The following is a 16,171-nucleotide window of genomic DNA, read 5'->3' as shown; positions in this document are numbered from 1 at the left end:
TGTTGAACCTGTGCTTTGAGTTTATAGCTACAAAATCACCAAATCGCCAATTCAACAGGAGCTCTGATCCTGTTCCTCATTACTTCTCTTTCATCATCTTTCCTACATTAATATCAGCCCTTCACTGTCCTTGAGCTTTGGGGTCAAGGATGATCTATGCATCCCCCTTTTGCTATGTTACATTTCATAATCCAGTTATTCTATATGCTACATATAATCTGGGGGTTGTCATCTTATGGTTTACTTCACTCAACATGGTGTCTTTCATTTCCAATCAAGTAGCAGCAAATTGCATGATTCCATCATTTCTTGTAACTGTATAGTATTTCATTGTGAATATATAGCACATCTTCATAATCATTCATCTGTCATTGAATACCTAGGTTGATTCTGAATTTTAGCTATTGTACTAAAAGCAGCAGCAAATAACAGTGTGCATAGTTTTGAATGAAAGTTTTAAAATCCTGGGGTAGATACCCAAATGTGGAATTTCTGGGTCATATGGCAGCTCAATTCTGAGTTTACTGAAGGATGCCTCTTCATACTGTTTCCAACAGGGGTTGAACCAGACAAAATTCCCATGAACAGTGGATGAGAGTTTCTTTTTTGCCACAACCTCGCAAACACAGATTGTTTCTACTATTTTTGATACCTAACATTCACACTGGTGTGAGATAATATTTCATTGTTGTCTTGATTTAATAATAGTTATAAGTATATTTTCTGTCTGCATTTTAGATTTGGTTTTCATCTGGAACTTTTATCCGTGCTGATCTGAGTGAATGGGGCATGAGTTTAACAATCAGAGCCCCTACTTTAGATTATAGAAATACTTTGGGACTTTGTGGAACATTTGATGAAAACCCAGAAAATGATTTTCATGATAAAAACGGAACAAAAATTGATAGAACTTTGAATAATTATATTGATTTCATCAATGAATGGAGGTAAGAGCATAATCATTTCTCATTGTCATTGCATATACTATTAGATTGGTGACTCAATAGTTGTGTTTTATCTATTTATTCTTTGTAAGACATGACAGGTGTAAAATGATCTGTTCAAATGATTGTTCTTTACTGTTTTTCATCTGGAAGGATTGTACCAGGAAAAAGCATGTTTGATACAATGCCAGCTTTGCAGCCATCACCCAGAAAACGGTCATATTGTAGCTGTTCATTGAATACCACATCAGTGTATCCTTCTAATCATCTAGAGAGTGGCCCTCAATCAGAAGTTGTTCCAGATTGTAAAATTCTCCAACGAATCAGATTTTCTTCTTTGATACCAGATCTAGATGTCACCTCTGAATATATTAGCACAGAAGCTCTTATGAGAGGAATAAACAAGCATACATCTCCAGAAGAAAATAATTTGGAATTCTCTTCTCAAGAAAAAAGGCCTGTGAACCTAACGACACTGGACTTCGATTTTAAAAATTATCTTAAAAATGAAAAACAGAATGTACTACAAACTTTGGATGATGGGAAACATTCATGGGAGGGTAACAATAGCCAAGAAATAAGGTGGGGTCAACAAAATCGAAGAAAAAGGCAAAACAATTATGAATCTCTTTCTTTGATTGCTTTCCCAAGTGTCAGTCAGAATGATCTCGAAGAGTTTACTTATTTTTTTCCTGAGGACCATACTGAGGATGTCTACCAAGAATTCGTCCCCACGTGGCCCACACCCTCTGGCCATACTGAAAACAGCACCTTGGCACTGTGTCAACACATTCTAGCCAACTCCAGCATAGGCAGACACTGCTTTGCTTTTCTTGGCAAGAGACTAGACAGTGTTATAGATATGTGTGTTAAAGATATTCTGCTCAAAGATGATATTAGTTGGGCAGAAGCAGGTGTGGCCCTTTTAGAAAATGAGTGTGAAAGAAGAATTTTGGAAGAGGGGATATATAATACAGAAGAAGATGAAAAGTCTGTTGAAGATATTCTCTTAGAATTAAAGTGTCCCAATTTATGCAGTGGCAATGGGCACTGTATGGAATGGGGGTGCATATGTTCCCCAGGCTTTAGTTCCTATGATTGTAGTGATTCACATGGTAAGTTCTCTCTGGTTTAATGTTTTGGATTTTTTTGGATGTTTTTTGATCATAAGAACATTGTTGCTTTTTTTCTGTATCTTCACAGGATTTATTCAGATTATCAGAGAAAAATAAGTTAATTATTGCATGAGTAATTTTACAGAAGTATATTTTCCCAAATAAAAGCTAAAATTCTTACAATAGCCTATAAGTCACAAGGTGGTCTGGCATATTATGAATTATGAAACTCAACCTTCTAGTACTACCCTCACTTTTGTCTCTGTTTCTTAAAAGGGATCAATTCTCTTGACCTCAGGGTTTTTCATATAGCTGGTCCTTCTACTTTAAGATAACTGTTTTACCAGAAATCATATTTAGTGTTTCTAAAGTGCATTTATGTTTTGCTAGTTATGTTAATTTGTTGCAGTGTTTTCTCTAATCCTGTTAGACTGTTCTTTCCATCTGAATATTTTTCTTCTCTCAGTAATAGAAACTCATTCTCTATATGTTTTGAGAATTCCTTCTTATTGAATTCACCTTCCATCCTTCCCATAGTTCACTAAGTGTTCTCTAGTATTCTCAAGTATGCTCTGCTATGACCCAACCTACTCCTAATTCTAGGCTTTGACTTATTGCTCCCTCTTATTGGGACATTCTTCTGCTACTAAGCTTTAAGACAGACTTCTCTCCTTTGCTCAACTATTTTGTGAACAGAGAATCCTTCTGTGGTTAATTTAATATTTTTCCTCACACACCTTTTGCTGTCTCCTTTATAATGTTAATATTTATACTCAGAACACCTGATATACTTGATGTGTAGCATTAGTAGCTTATGTTTTAATTTTTGTCCTCATATTAGAATGTAAATTATATGAAGGCAAGAACTTTGTTCTATTCATTGTTATTTCCTGGATACCTAGGATATCACCAGGAAATAATAATAAAGTTTTTATTAAATATTTATTTATTTATTAAATGAACAATTACACCAACACATTAAATTTTTTATATTAAAGTTCCTGAATAATTTATTATTTTTATCCTAGTGCATTACACTTTACTCATGAGAGTTTTGCCAGTACTTAGACAACTAACTAAATTGCTTTTATATACTGCATTTATTTATTTTGATAGCTAAACCTTGCAGGTATAAATAATACATGGTCTTACCAAGACCACAAATCCAGGTCAAAAACTGAATATATGGAAGTTAGTTGACTGCTATAGAAAATTATTTCGCCAGTGCCTGCAATATACAGCTAATATTATGGTAGCATGTAGAATAGTGATAATAGCTCAAATATGAATTCTAGAATATCAACATACATAAAATTTGAGAACTCTTTTTGGAAGTTTGCATTAAGGACTAAAAGTTAATATACTGTGTTGCTAAATTGTTACATACACTATTGTATTGCAAAAATACATCTTTGGAAACATACTTGTAGCACAAACAAAAATGATAAAAACCCAAATATAGATAATTGCTGTTGTTATTTGATAATACCTGCCTTTAATTAGTTATAAGCATTATTGAAAAATTAAGCCTGTATAGTTAGGTACTGGGAGCATCTACAGTATTTTTATATTTGTCTCATGTTAAGATTGCTCTTAACATTTCATAATATAAATAGTATTTAAGGTAGACATTGAACATGAATTTAAATATAACCTTTAAAATAACTTATTGTCTGGAATTATTAAAAATGTATTCTATTTTGGTTTTTATTAAAGACAAAGCTCCTGAAATTATAGAACTTGAAAATTCTGGATTTTGTAATATTCGAAAACATAATTGCATGACAGTGAGAGTTTTTGGTCAAGGCTTCAAAGAATTACCTTCAATTAAATGTGAATTTACTCGACTGCAGGTATTTTAATTATGATATTAAAAAACAATTAAGTCTATTGATTATTTAGATGAATTCACTTTGGGTAATTGGTATATTGATTAACATATTCCACAAGGAGAATAAATCTTTAGAGACCTGAACACAAATATTATTAAGTTGCTTAGTCATAAAGATTTCATATTTGTTAACTCTTAACATATTTTATTAATTATTTTCTGATATTAGCTCTCTATTTTGGTGACAGTAAGAAATTAAAATAATATCAAGATTGATATATTAGCTTCTATATTAAAATGTAAAAACTAAAGAATTGTGATTTTTTTGGGGATTTACTTATAAGATCTTTCTTTATTCAATGTATGCTTTTAAGAAAAATCTTAAAATTTAGAAAGTATTTAGGTCTGGACAGTGGGTGGATATTTTGGCACACATCTAACCTGGCTAACCCAGCACCATTTATGGTTCCCCGAGTAAAGCCAGGAATGATTCCTGAGATCAGAGCCAGATGTGGCCACCAAACCAAACTAAAATATTTTTTAGAAAGCATGTATATATAAACTTATATATAAAACTTTTATAAGTATAAAAGTAAGCTTAAAATGATAAAATAACATTGTAGCACTTTTATTAATTTTCTAAATTAATAAAGCAAACTTATTAGGAATGAAAAATTCCAGGGTGAAATTACTTTTGTGTGAGCTTTTATCAAATAGTTACAGAAAAGAAGTTTCCAGTGATTTTCAAGATATTACATGTTGAAACTAGATGAACCACAGAATATTTAATCCCAGTGAAATAGATGAGTGGAGAAAATCTGATGTGTAATTTTATTTTTTTAAATATCTCAAGAGCACAGATACTGTATTATTTGTACTATATATTTTTTACAAAATAAATCATGTGGTATCACTACAATAAAGTAACTTGCCCAAAATTTTATAGGTTAATATTATCTTGAAAAGAACATTTTGTGCTTTTTTGATGTTATTGGTTTAGTATTTATTATCATAAAATCTCATTCAAACATCTCACTAGAAAGAACAAGCATATTCTCAGCTATGATGTATGTACTTAGCTTAATTATTTTCTTTTCATCCTTTTTAGAATTTTTATGTAATCATTTAATAAAATTGAATTTATTCTAAAATAATTGTATTTCACTTAATTTCTTCCACATTCAGTTGATATTAGTCATTGAATTATTTGAAACTTATGCAAAACTTTTGAGTAGTTTTAAGAGTTGGTACCATTCAAAATTATACACAGAGATATATGACTTTATTCTTATTTATATTACTCTATTCCCTTTTCTCTTTGCTCCACACCATTTCCATATATTGCTAAGGGTCTTTCTATTTTTTTTCTATTGTCTTATTTGTCCTTATTTGATTCTTTTGTTTGAAGCAGTACACTTACCCTTTGTTTTTCATAATGAGTCACATATAATAGATGTTACTTTTTATAACTGCAGTAGTATTTTGCAGTGTTTGTGAGGGGGTGGGTGGCTTCCAACTACTGCTTAGGGAACCTGGAATATCACTCCCTACAATCCTAAACCAACCTGGCTGGAGAAATCAGTGTTGCTCCAACTCTCTACTGCTGGGCATCACCAGGTCATTCTGGTGGTGCTCAGGGTGCACTGAGTCACATCCAGCAGTTCTTGGAGGCAAGGGTATATATATCAGTGCTTGGGAGGCATGTGGTGTCTGAAATTGGGTAGGCATATGTATTGGGTAGGCATATGTACACACCCCTAATCTGTGCTAGCTCTCAGCTTGCTGTAGTAGTTTTAAATAGAATTTCAGCTTGTAATCCAGACAGCAAATACTTTCCTTCACTCACTCTACAAAATAACCAGGACATTATGGAATCCAATTTTTAAACACCTTAGAATTCAATCTAAATTAACATTCAAGTTGTTATCCTTGCAACGAATGACCCTTCATGAGTCATTCAACCCTTGTGTATTTTTACAAATGTGAATGCTTGCAGATGATCTGTGAGATACTAGTGCTGTTTCATGAATCTGTCTTTCCTAGATTGCATTTTCTCCATTTTTGTTTCCAGTGTGAAAATAGCACACCTGTTTTTAATTTTTTTTTTTTTTTTGGTTTTTGGGCCACACCCGGTGACGCTCAGGGGTTACTCTGGCTATGTGCTCAGAAGTCGCTCCTGGCGAGGGGGACCATATGGGACACCGGGGGAATCGAACCGCGGTCCATCCAAGGCTAGCGCAGGCAAGGCAGGCACCTTACCTTTAGCGCCACTGCCCGGCCCCTGTTTTTAATTTTTAAGAAAAAATATTCTTTTTTAGAAAAGACTTTTCTGAGGGACTACTGAGAAGCCTCATTGAATAGGGGTTTCTGGGGCTGAGTTTAAGTCCTGAAAACAAATGTCATGTATAACTTGGAAGCAGTGACAACTTGTGAAGTGTGGTCCTGGCAACTTCTAAGCACCACTTAGGTGGCCTAATGGTTTCTGGAATTGTTGTACTGGAGCAATTTCTTGTCCACAGTCCCAGCATTGACTTTAACAGTCATGCTGGTTAAGTAAGTTATGGAATCTAGCTCTTCCTTGAGCACTGCTTGGAAGACCTCATTCCTGCCCATTGGCCACATTTTCTTGACTGTGTTACTTAGACTAAGTGATTTCTTTCTTCTTTGTTATATGTCTTTAACATCTTGGGTCTATCAATAATAAAATTTTGTTTGTATTTTCCTCTGTGTTATCCTTTTATAAGAATATCTGTAGTACATAGAGCTATCTTAAAAATATTGGCAAATGAAAATGAGATACAGTTCTTATCCAAAAATTGAGGTGGGAGAATCCCTTTATTGGGTGGCATTTTGTTTTTAATACACAAAAGCAAGAGATTATATGCATCTAAGTGATTCTAGCTGTACTGTTTTAAGATGTTTCTTGTCAGTGTCCCTGATAGAGAAGAATTCCTGGTACATGTGGTATCTACCTTTGTCTATCTTCCTTTTTTGATTGTGGCCCTCATTTTACTTTTTTCACTAGACTCTAGACAGTTTTTCTTCATAAAGAAAAACACAGCCAACAGCTTTGGACATTGCAGTTCAAGCCACTGGGGTGAGACTGGCTCAACTTGCTCTCTAGTACAAAATTACAATAGCCCAAGTAATCAAAACACTCACTTAGTTTAAGTCCACCCCTGAACAATCAAGTATAATCAGGGAAATATATCATATAAGACCCTGAGAGAGCTTTTGCCAACCCTATCAGTGACTGTTCAGGAAGGGTAGTTTCAAGTATATGTATAAGAGGGAGCTTCTTTCAGGAAAAATGAGGAAGTTCTAGGAAAAAAATTATTTAATGTGCCAATTATTTATGTATATGTAATCAAATTGCTTTTATTTTACTAAAAAAAGTTGCTATATATCCATTATTTATAGCCACTGTAGGTTGCTTCTTAGATTGAATCTACAAGAAAATTAAATCGTTAAATGCAGTTTATATTCAATTAAAATGTAGCATTTCCTCTTATTTTGAGTGAACTCACTATAGTCATTTTTGTCTATTTGTCTATTTTATTTTACTGGGCATGAACTTTTAGATTTATAATTTTATTTATAAATTTATATTTTCTTGTCTGTAATTTGCTGGTAAAATATTTCCATAATTTAACAAGGACATATTGTTTTCTCATTCAGTATAATAGTAGTAAGTGGATCCTTGGAGAAGCTATCTATGCCCATACCAATTTTCAAAATAGCAGAACTATTGATTGTCAGATACCTACTGATGTTCAACAGTCAAGCACCCTGGACTTCCTGGGTGAGAAACCAATTGTGAAGTGGCAATTGAAGGTAAAAAATAAAAGTGTCCATATATTTATAGATAATGTAAATATTTATTATAATTTTATTATAAATTATGAGGCTAATTTTAAGCAAATTATCTTATTACAGGTATCTAATGATGGCTATAAATTTAGTAATCCCAAAATAATGATTGTATATGATGGAACTTGTCAAATTTGTGGTCTCCATGAAAACAACTCTTGTTCTATAAAGGTATATGTCTCTTTGCTTATTTTTTCACATGTCTCATGTATTTGCATTCTCATAATATTGCATATTAAGGTAAATTTTCTCCCTTCATATCAGAAATATTCATAGAGGAAAACGTTCCTCAAGTTTACCCATGATTAATTGCAATTGTAATTATATCCATAGTTCTTGTAAAATAGTAAAAAAAAAGGTTTTTATTTTTAACATTTTGAAGTGAGAGATAATTGATTCATAAAGAATGAAAATAAGAGGCTTAAATTTCAATTCATACATACATTGTTAAAAATAACATCAATATCAAAATAGTGTTAATAATTTTTATTATCTCTTAATTATTACCATATTATTATATCTTCCTTTTATCTTCTTGATTATTTTATCTTTGTAGAAAATAACATGCATTTGGGTAGAGTTTATGAAATGGGTAAGAAAACTACCTGGTGTTTTTTGTGGCAACTAAATTAATTGAGCTATTTGAGGGATTTCAGAATAACACAGCCTAATGTCTCATTACAGAACCCTCTTCAACTATATCTACTCTGTTGGGTTTATTAATCCTTCTCTCATCTGTCAATTCTTGATATGCTAGATATTAGAAATCTTTTGACTATTCAAATCATATAAGATAATATTTATGTATATGAAACTCAAAAATTATTTTCCATTATTTAGTACTTTCCTCATCATATCAACAGTCTCATTATTAAACATTTCTCAAATATTTTCTTTTAAATATTACATTTTCACGTATTCAATAGTAAGTACTCATGAAATTTGTTACTACTTGCTGCTTTCTCCTCTTGGAACTATTTTATCTCTTTTGTGCAGTGTTCCAAGTGTTGTCAGAAGATGTTTTATAAAGTAAGCATAGATTATGTACCTGAAAAAGAGATCATTTCAGGTTAAAATGATTACAACATTTCTATGTATACCAGCATATCTTTCTATTATGTTAAAGATATCTATTATCAAATATAGGTAATTATACTATAGACCTGGTCTGCTTTAGCTGTGTACACAGGTCACTGTGGGCCTTAGAAGGTGGGACTCTAAATCCAGAGTAGGAAGAATGAGAAATTTCTTTCTTTTTTATTCAATGAAGTTTAATAAGATTGGTGGCACAAGATTGGCAGTGAAAAGAAGAAAACATTTTCTCCAATATTATTTAGCAACTATATCATTCTGTAAAGAACTCTTAGTTTTTTGTATTTTCTCTTTAATTTAATTTTGTTCTAAAGGCATTTACATGTAAAAAAGTAATCTGTTTTCTAAAATACATTTATGTTCAAGAAATAGTTATTTTCTAATCATAGCATTTTCTAATATAATTTTATTGAAATAATATTATTTATTTTATAAAATATACACATGAATATCCTGATATTTATATATGATATGTTATGATAAACATGCTAATATTCTTCTATATACAGTTTTATGTTTTACCCAATACTAAATATAGCTATTTTGACTAGTATTTTCCTTTTTTTTTTAATTAGGAAAATGTTTGCATTATTGATGGACTTTGCTACACTGAAGGGGAAAAAAAGCTTACCAAACCTTGTTTGATTTGTAGACCTCAAATTTCAAAATTTTCTTGGTCAATTTTAGAAAGTAAGTTATTCTTTAATAACTCAGTGTTTTTATACAAGATAGTTTAAAGTAATCTTTTATTAAAATTTATAAATGTTTAAGATGAATGCTGCATATAATATTTTCTCCAACTTCATGATTTTCTTTGTTCTAAGATTAAGATGAAGTGTTTTTCTTTTCCATCATCTTTAAGATTATACTATTGAAAATTGCGGGGTTTGTTCTTGCTTTGGGGACACATCCTGTAGTGCTTGGGCTTACTACTACCTCTGTATTTAGGGGTTATGCCCGGCAGTGCTTGGGTGAAACATATGTGGTACTGAAGATTGAAGCCAGATCAGTCATGTGCAAGGATAGCACCGTACTATCTCTCTGACATAAGAAATGGAATTTTAATTTTAATATTTACAAGGGAGATAAAATACAAATTATTAATGGAAATGGGATACACATACTATGTGTAAAAGTCAAATGGCAGTTGGCATAATGGCCTCCTGAGTAATACTGAAGTATACAAACTTCAATAAAAAGATCACTAGGTTTAGTAATAATATTATTTTAAGATTAAAACGTGAATCTTGTTTCTTGGTTACATATTTTAGGTTGTGACCAAATCATTTAGCTATTTTAATTTTAAAGGCGAGACATTTATTAGTTTATATATTTATACAGTTCAATAAAATTATCTGACTACCAGCCCTTCCATTCAGTGACTACATATTAGGCATAGATAATTTCTGGATATTTGTTCTACCAAAAAATTTTTACTACATTATAGTTCTGTGACATATTATTACTTCACAATTCTGAATATTGCTATATGCAATTCCATATGGGTTTTTCTTAGTTTTTTTTCCTCATTCAAAAATGAAGGCCCTCTCCTATTCCAAAAATATACTACAAACAAAAGACAAAAAGACTAGGCATCATAAAATATAATATGTAATTACTCTAGTACTTTATAATTTTGAAATTTTACTTTATTTAAAGAGCATATATCACATAGTTAACACCATTGATTTTTTCATGTGTCTTTTGGCCATTTGTGTTTCTTCTTTGAGGAAGTGTCTGTTCATTTCTTCTCCCCATTTTTTGATGGGGTTAGATTTTTTGTAAAGTTCTGTTAGTACCTTGTTTATCTTAGATATTAGCCCCTTATCTGATGAATATTAAGTAAATATCTTCTCCAAGACATGTTTCAGTCTCTAATATTGAAGGTGAAGAAACTAACATCAGCACATAGACAAGCAAGCATATAACTACTACAAACTTTGGACATCAGCTCTTTGTCAGTACAAGTAGGGTGCTTGTTTTTTTTTGCATGAAAATCATTTTTTAAAATAATTTCATTTTGACCAAAGTGGATTACAAATACTTTACAGTAATATTTTAGGTACATAGTGACATTGAATCAGGGGCATTCCCACCATCAATGTTGTCATCCCTCCACCCCTGTTCCCAGCATGCATCCCATATCCCCCTCATCTGCCCCCCAGGCTGCTAGAATAAGTGGTCCCCTCTGTGTCTATCGTGTTGTATATTGGGTATAAATTTTGTTGTAATTGGTTTTGTATTTTGTGTTTAAGTATAATCATTTTTTATATCTACTCAGTGTTCATATGACTGTTTGGTCTTGATACCATCCATTATTTCTCCCTCAATTTATTAGGTAGAACAAGATGATTCAAGTTATGTGGTTCTGTTTGAAAGAAAAAAAGGACAAAAATTAAACAAGCAAAAAATGGGAGAAGTCACATTTTAGAGGTTATAAATATCAATTTAAGAGAAGGGAAAAAGAAAGGTGTCTGGAAACTTTCTGCTCAGTCGTGGATGATAAAAATCAGACCTCTGTAACTAGAGATCTTGGTTTTTGCATTTGTCATAGGAGGGAGCCTAGGATAGAGTTTTTCTTTACAGTTCTAGAAGTTCTGTTCCATCACTGTTGTTTTAATCAGTCTTCTGTAGTTGGTGGTCTTGGTTTTTGCCTAGGATAGAGTCTTTCATTATGTTTCCAGAAGTTCTGCTCAGTTGCAGTTGTAGTTGTAGTTGTAGTTGCAGTTCTGCTCAGTCAGACCTCTGGAATTAGAGATCTTGGTTGTTGTACAGATCGTAGGCCAAAGTCTAGACTAGGGTCTTTGTTATTGGTCCCAGGATAAGTTCTGTCCAATCATGGTTGTCACAGTCAGTCTTCTGTAGTTAGTGATCTTGGCTTTTGCATAGATCAAAGGATGATGTGTCTTCTGAGGAAATCATTTTTAAAAAAATTAAAATAAAAAAGGGGGGCATTTTTAACGAGATAATATATAACAATGTTTTAGGTATTTTCTAAAACATTGGGGATCTCTGTCTCCTGATATAACCACCATTACAGAGTGTAAATAGAGCCACTAGAAAGAATTTTGAAGATCTAAAGCTATATTTAATGAAGTGGGTCCTGTTTGTTGTATCTAAGGAGGTAAGCATCTCAGAAAATTCAGAGGAACCAAAAGAATAACCCACTGACAAAGAGTAAAGAATAGAGGCTGGAGAGATAGCACAGCGGTGTTTGCCTTACAAGCAGCCAACCCAGGACCTAAGGTAGTTGGTTTTAATCCCAGCGTCCCATATGATCCCCCGTGCCTGCCAGGAGCTATTTCTGAGCAGATAGCCAAGAGTAACCCCTGAGCACAGCCGGGGGTGACCCAAAAACCAAAAGAAAAAAAGAGTAAAGAAATAGAGAAAGGCAACAAGCTTTGAGACAGTCAACAGTGAGAAGTGATTTCAGTAAAAAAAAGAGAGCCCATATGTGTTTAGGCAAATGTTTTGTATATTTTGTGTTGTTTTCAAAGTGCATTCACTTTTTCATAGCCATGCTTGAAGTTTTTCCTCATTTTCAAAGATTGTTATTTTATTTTTTAGATTGTTTTTATCTTTGTTTAAGTACCTTGATTATAGACATAACTGTAGTTGGGTTTCAGTCATATAAAGAATGCCCCCTTCACCAGTGCAACATTCCCATTACTGATGTCCTCTATCTCCCTCCCATCCAATCCCCTCCTGTATTTGATACAGGCATTATACTTCTATCACTCATTGACATTGTTGTGATAGTTCTTATTGTAGTCATTTCTCTAACTGCATTCACCACTCTTTGTGGTGAGCTTCATATCATGAGCCAGGCTTTCTGGCCCACATATCTATTGTCTCTGGGCATTTTTACAATAATGTCTTTTTATTTTTCTTCTCTTATTTCCCCCCATTTCTTCCAGGATCTCATGTTTTGTGGCATAGAGTTTCTCAAAGTAGTCTTTGATTACCCTTTGGATCTCTGTATTATCTGTAGTGTTCTCCCGCCTTCATTTCTAATCTGATTTATTAAGTGTCTCCCTTTCTTTGTGAGCTTTGCTAGTGATTTATCAATCTTGTTTATTTTTTCAAAGAACCAACTTTTGCTGTCATTGATATTTTGGACTTTTTTTTTTTGGTTTCTATTTAATTAATTTCTATTCTAAGCTCTGTTATTTCCTTCTGTCTACTTATTTTGGGTTCATTTTGTTGATTGTTTTCTAAATTTATAAGTTGTGTCATTAAGCTATTTATGTAGGCCACTTCTTCCTGATGTGTGCTTGCAACTTTGATTTCTGAATCTGTTTGTTCATGACTATTCAGATGTTTTTCTTGTATGCAGCAGAATGTAGGATTTAGCTTTTTGATTCATTTGCCACTCTGTGTTTCTTAAATGGTGCATTTGGCCCAATGATGTTGAGAGAGATATTTGTAATTCGATTTAGAGCCATCTTTGTGTAGAAGTTTTGTGTGTCTTTAGACCTATCTTATCTTAAAGTAAACCTTTTAGTTTATCTTTTAAGGCTGGTTTTGAGTCTGTAAAGTTTCTGAGCTGTTGTTTATCTGTGAAGCTATGTATACTTCCTTCTAACCTGAAAGTGAGTCTGGATGGGTGCAGTATTTTAGGTGAAGTATTCATTTCATTGAGTTTTGTCACTATATCCCAGCACTGCCTTCTGGCCTTAAGGGTTTCTTGTGACAGGTGTTCTGTAAATCTTAAGGATGCTCCTTTGAATATAATTTCCCCTTTTTATCTTGGTGCTTTCATTGTTCTATCTCTATCTGTAGGATTTGTCATTGTGACTAGGATGTGTGTTGGACTGCTTTTCTTTAGGTATTTTTTAGCTGGTATTCTTCAGACATGCAGTATTTGATTGCATGCAGTCTTTAACTCTGGGAGTTTCTCTGCAATTAGTCCTTGACTGTTGATTTTTCTTGGGGATTTTCTTTCTGAGTCTCTGGGACTCCAATTACTCTTACATTGTTTATGTTAAGTTTATCAAAGATTTCTATTTTCATTTGTTTACATTCTTTGAGGATTTTTTTCCATTGTCTGATCATTTGCTTTAAGGTTCCTTTCCAATCTCTTCTGCTGTATGGAGTTATTCTGCATCTCATCCTCTAGCTCACTGATACTGTCCTCAGCTGATGCCACTTTTTTGGAGAGGCTTTCCATTGAGAACTTACCTCATCTACCAAATTTTTCAGTCCTGTTACTTCAGCTTGGAGTTATCTATTTTCTTTTCCATCTTTGTGGTCTGTTCAGCTCGATCTATACTTCCCTGAGTTCTCTAAACATACTCCATATTTCTACTCTAAACTCCCATCTGAGGGGCTAACCAGGTGGCTGTTACTTTTTGGGTCATCAGAGCTACCATCTTCATTCTCTATGCATGGTGTTGTCTTGTGTGTTTCTCCATTGCCACATGTATAGTGTGGTTTTTACTATGTGCTGTGGTGGGATTCATATGCTAGAAGATGCATGAGGCCACAGAGCGAGGCAGAGCGACAGTGCTCCTCTGGCTCCACCCTTATTGGGTGAAGACAGCTTACCCTGTGCTGGACCCTGAGGAGATTGTGTTTACTGTTGTCTTCTTGGCTGCCTCATGCAGGAAAGCAGTAAAGCAGGCGGGAGTGAGGCAGCAGCTATTGATAATGTCTCTCTTGTGTCCAAACACACAGCAGGAATCAGCCTCCCACCCTTAATGAGTGGAGATAGCTTACCCTGAAGATGAAGATAGCTGGACCCTGAAGAGATTATGTTTACTCCTTCTTCTTGGCTGCCTCATGAAGGAAATCAGAAAATCATCAGATTATTTAATGACAGTAATGGCAATACATTAGGTCCTTTAACAACACAGGTTTGAACTGTGTGGATCCATTTAAATATGGTTTTTATTTCAATAAGTATATTTTGAATATTTTTATAGATTTGCATCATGTTGATGAAGTCATAGAAGGGGCTTGCATGACCTAGAAATATTACAAAATTAAGGTATACATTTATTTATAATAAAACTAGATAATTTATTTTGGTATTTATTTTATATTTTATAATTTATTTTATATTTACCACTATAAGACACAAAAATAATAGCTGCTACTGTCTTTGCCACATTTTTAGTATATAAAATGTATATACCATGGACTGGTCCTCCTGGCCCCATCTCTACTGTCTGTGGAGTGGGTATCTGAGTAGGAATTGCATGCGTTTGCATGTCTGTACCGACTATGTGCATCTGTGACCATACAGACTCTCTGAGGATGTTTTGGTAACTTTGACTAGTTGTTGATGAGGACCTATCTGGTAGTGATAGGAGCAGTTAGTTCCTCACAAAATGTTTAATTCTTGTTTATTTTGCTAACAAGTCTGAAAACTATTGACTTTGATCAGAAAACTGAAAATGAGGACAATGTCCTAATAATGATGACAAAGAAATCAGCTTAACAGGAGGAACATTATCACTAAGAAATAAAGTAGGCTTAATTATTACACTTCATAGTGTTGATTTTGAAGATATTTCAATCTTCCATGAAGATATGCCTGCTGTAGTATGAATCTGCCCCCTCAGAGAGTAATCCTGATGGCTTGTGCTGCTCTCTCCAGCCTTAATGTTCCTTTGAGTTGTCCATAATTTATAATGCTTTTTGCACCGTCCTTATAACCTTGATTGAAGCCTTGTTAAAGAGTAACTGCTTTGTCAGCATCTATTGCATCTCTATAGCCTTCTTTGACTCGTCTCTGCATGTGGCTCTGCCATTCCCTCTGCACCACCAGTGACTCGTCCATGTCCTCGTCAAACACGTCCCCGTCCACCCCAGCCTGTGGCCCGAAGGAGTGGTCAGTAGCCACAACATCTCTGAGGCCCACCATATTTTCATTTGTTATTATCTAGTGCTAGTGATACAAATAACATACTTTGTTTTGTATTATATAAGATAATTTTGGTGCAGGTATTAGCAGACACAATGTATCTTGAAAACAGATATGTAACTTAAATTCTGTACTATAGTAAGGTTAAATGCATTTATTCTTCCTTATAATAAAATATTTCAATAATTTATGCTTTTTTAAAAATGCAGTATATAATACATGTAATATATGAATGTTACATATTACGTATATTATATACTAATAGACTGTTTATGTCATTGGTAAGGCTTTTTATTAATAGTGGACTGTTTAGTTGTTAAATTTGGAGAAGTCAGTATTTATATACAGATTTTCAACTGCCTAGGACAGTTGTGTTGTTTAAACATCAAATATAATAAAAATAATGATTTAGAGAGCTCAAACATTATAAAATGTCTATCTCAATTGGAGC

General features: G+C 33.3%; 1 protein-coding gene across 1 annotated transcript in view; it reads left to right on the top strand.

Annotated features, from left to right (window-relative positions):
- VWDE (von Willebrand factor D and EGF domains) overlaps positions 1 to 16,171 on the top strand; it is a 104,246-nt gene that overhangs the window by 25,487 nt on the left and 62,588 nt on the right. Inside the window, exons 11-16 of the mRNA XM_049776122.1 lie at positions 739 to 947; positions 1,098 to 2,059; positions 3,776 to 3,912; positions 7,569 to 7,724; positions 7,827 to 7,931; positions 9,428 to 9,542. Of these exons, the coding sequence (XP_049632079.1) occupies positions 739 to 947; positions 1,098 to 2,059; positions 3,776 to 3,912; positions 7,569 to 7,724; positions 7,827 to 7,931; positions 9,428 to 9,542 (1,684 nt within the window). The remainder of the gene's footprint in view (positions 1 to 738; positions 948 to 1,097; positions 2,060 to 3,775; positions 3,913 to 7,568; positions 7,725 to 7,826; positions 7,932 to 9,427; positions 9,543 to 16,171) is intronic.

The sequence above is a fragment of the Suncus etruscus genome, chromosome 1, assembly GCF_024139225.1.
Source record: "Suncus etruscus isolate mSunEtr1 chromosome 1, mSunEtr1.pri.cur, whole genome shotgun sequence".
Classification (NCBI taxonomy): domain Eukaryota; kingdom Metazoa; phylum Chordata; class Mammalia; order Eulipotyphla; family Soricidae; genus Suncus; species Suncus etruscus.
Note: the sequence above shows the minus strand (reverse complement) of the source record. Positions and strands in the feature narration are given on the sequence as shown.